We start from the raw sequence: 3,393 nt of genomic DNA on the forward strand, positions 1-3,393 counted from the left end.
TTACTCGAAATCGGTTGCATGCCTTGGGTCAGTTCGTGGAGTGGACTGAATGCAGTCATTAAGCAAAACATGTTTGGAGAACTCCACTACCTCCTCAACAATAGGCCTCAATTGCAAATCATTTCGGGGAGACAAAACTCTGTTATCTCTCTTAATTATCCCCTCATATAATGCGGCTGGTCACCTGAAGAGGAGAGAGTTGTTTCCCCCACTCTCAACTTAACAATCAAATCTGTAGGGTCATGTCAAAATTTGACTTTTATTTTGCGGAGGAAAAGCACTTCGATAAAGTACAAAGTTAAACCGCTTTTTTTCCACTCACAGGCATATTTTAGCGTCTACATTTTTCACATCTTGGAATATAATCGTCAAATGTTTTAATGACGTGGCAGCCATAAAATCCGGAATTAAAATGCAGAAATGGGAACACTCCTAAATTGCCTGTCGTATTTCCACAAAGACAAGGAAGCACTCTTTTCTACAGTTCATCAAATCTTTACGGTCCACTATTCAAAATAGAAGGAGCTTCAGAGACCGCCCAATCTGCTACTGTTGTTGTCGTAATTAATGAGGTTGGGCTGAAAGCTGGCAAGGAGTCAAGCACTGCGAGGAATTATCTTTTCAAGTGACTTTGACGTGTTTCTGTATGGATAGGTGGTTGTCTCTCTCCTGCGCTCTCTCCCCTCCGAGCTACTGCCAAGTTGCCCACGGGGGCATGGGCAGGTTTCTTCTGTGGTCACTCCTTATCGTCGGTCATGTCCGCAGTTTTTTGGCTGATTAAATTTAACCACAAAGTACGTGGTATGTGGAGGGTCAGGGCTAAGAATATGATGACCGATGATGATGAGCCTACTACCAACTGTAGTGACGATAGTGAACCGATGCTTCTAACAGTGTGGCCAGACCATTTAAAATAAAAGAGGGTTACAAAGGAACCATAGCTCCCAAGACTTTTTTCACTCCTCTGCTGTCACAAAATGAAAAGCAATCTTTTTGAGTTCTTCTACTTCAAAGAAAATTGACAGTCAAATGCAAATAGGGTATAGCAGTGTATAAAATAGTTGAGAGGACCAGAACGGCTAAAGGACGGATTGGAAGCTATGGTACAAAAGTGGTAATCAAACGGTGAAGCCAAAGAACCCGTGTAGTGAAATGTGCCATCAAGAAGATCGTTTAACCAAAATGCAACTTCATTTGTATGGTTGACACGCCATTGGGCGCATTCGATAAACGTTTGTCGGCCTCCCTTTGTTTAATCCACTATGAGGGCTGTGGGAGCTCAACTTTACTAGACGAAGGTGAAAAAAAAACCACTCGTGTCAGGCATACGCACTCACCCACTTCCACACAAGATGAGCGGGATGGGGAGAGAAGGCGAACTGGAGCTACTTTTTGCGCGTGCACTTACCTCCATTCTACCTCACATCCCCCGGGTATGTGGAGCAGAGATTAAAAGTGGTGGCTAGGTTGGCGGAAGGGGAAAAAGGGAACGTCGCCTCCGTAAACCCCCACACAGACAGCCATTCAGACAGACCGACGGAGGGGCGGCTTATTCAACTGATTGGAGCGGTATCCACCTCAAAGGGAGCGCGCGCTTCAGGTAGTGGCGGTAGTGGTGTTCTATCTTCTTTTAGTTCTTGTATTGCGATATTTCCGCTCCATTTTGGGGATGAAGCGTTGCAAAAGAAACTCCCTCCGATTTTTGGAAGGCCTAGGCATCTTATCCTAAGGTCCTGGGTGACCTTGTTTACAACGTGTTCTATTTGACCGCCTTTCCTTTGACCGGTAAATTGTCGCTCTACAAGTAAAACTATGTAAGAAGCACTTTTTTGTGATAGCGCACTAAAAGCCTGAAAATTCGGTCGAATATACTACTCAAGCACTACTTCGTAAGTAGTATACTTAAGTGTTAAGTAATAATCAAATTGCTTATTTTGGGTAAAGAAGAAGATAAAAATGAACTCCGTTCTCAACAGAGCAAGCTAAAAAGACCACAAGCCTAGTAAAATTCGTATAGAAGTGCTGGCGACCCCGGGCTACTCGGGTCAGCGTCATTTGACATGCCTCATGAAGCAGAGAGACCAGGAGCGCGGAAGTGGGATGGGCAGAGCCAAATACAACTGTTGCGGTGACTCGTGGGCTACCGAAAGTTCATTTGGCTATGAAGCATGCCATTCTCCTCGTCGTAGTTTACAACCACAGTGATTCTTATGTCGTTTCCTTTCCGGGTGCTATTAGATCCGTCCAGTTGTCGATCATGCTGAAGCGAAACAAGTGGAATTTTTTTCCACAAGGTAGTATAATCCATGCAACGAACTGAATTAGGTGACGATTGAAGGTGGTAGTTAAGTTATGGATGGAGAAATCTGCTTATTTGCATCTCATTCAACCTGTGGGATAAAAGAATTGATGATCGAGAGCTTCTATGATTATTCAACGACCTTGTGCTTACCGTGTTTTCGTCTTCAGGATTAAGACGTACGAAAGACTATTTCTTCGGTTAACTCCTTGGATAATACGATTGAATAGGAATGTCGCATTAAAATTTTGGTATCAAGTTCGTTCACAGAATGAGAGAACAATTCCGTGACTTCAGGAGCCACCTCACCTAAGCACCGCCATGGGAAGGGAAGGCGGAGGGAAAGGAGGGAGTGATTTTTATCCTAAATGAAGGCAGAAATTAATGTGTTTTCTTGGCACTCACAAAAGTTTAATATATCACTGACTATGCAGGCAGTCAAAAAAAGGGAGGGAGAATTAACGAGTAGATTGGCCAGTCTTATCATTTAGTCATCATTAGCACAGCGCTTATTCACGTCTGACCTTTGGGTGTAGCTCTGGCGTCTTGGACAAAGGCCAAACCCCAGACTGGAAATTGAACTTGGCACACTCTTGCAGGGAAATGACATGCGGCTTAATTAGCTGTTCAACTAGGCGGACCTTTTAGGATCCACGGTTTTGGTAACATGAAGTTTCATTCTTGCCATTCATGTTGACTGCTGTCAAACAGAGGTGCGTGGAGACTCGCACAACTAACAAGATCTGAGGAAAAAAAAAGCGCAGGCTAACATCCTTTACAATTGAAATGATTCTTCCCTACAAAATGAAAATCAAATTTTGATAAGAGGCATGACACGACCCTACAAATTCAAAGGCCCAATAGGGCAAGGAAACTCTCTCTTACTTCAGATGACCAGCCATTATATTTGAGGGGATAATTATGAGAGATAATAGAGGTTTCTCTCCCTTAATTGATTTGCAATTGAGGCCTATTGTTGAAAAGGTTTTGCTTGATGGAATGGAGGAGAGGAGAGGAGAATTGGTATCTGGTTGATTGGCTACATTCAGTCCACTCCACGAACTGACCCAAGGCATGCAAATGATTTCGAGTAT

At 43.5% G+C, this 3,393-nt stretch overlaps 1 protein-coding gene across 1 annotated transcript in view; it reads right to left on the reverse strand. All coding sequences in view use genetic code 11, as the record gives it.

Annotated features, from left to right (window-relative positions):
* The window catches only part of EGR_07603 (hypothetical protein), a gene marked incomplete at both ends in the record, with an annotated part of 8,786 nt that extends 5,411 nt beyond the window's left edge, over nt 1-3,375 (reverse strand). Inside the window, 2 exons of the mRNA XM_024496852.1 lie at nt 952-1,006; nt 3,185-3,375. Of these exons, the coding sequence (XP_024348708.1) occupies nt 952-1,006; nt 3,185-3,375 (246 nt within the window). The remainder of the gene's footprint in view (nt 1-951; nt 1,007-3,184) is intronic.
* Between the last annotated feature and the right edge of the window lie 18 nt (nt 3,376-3,393).

This window comes from Echinococcus granulosus (genome assembly GCF_000524195.1).
Source record: "Echinococcus granulosus chromosome Unknown EG_S00082, whole genome shotgun sequence".
Classification (NCBI taxonomy): Eukaryota; Metazoa; Platyhelminthes; class Cestoda; order Cyclophyllidea; family Taeniidae; genus Echinococcus; species Echinococcus granulosus.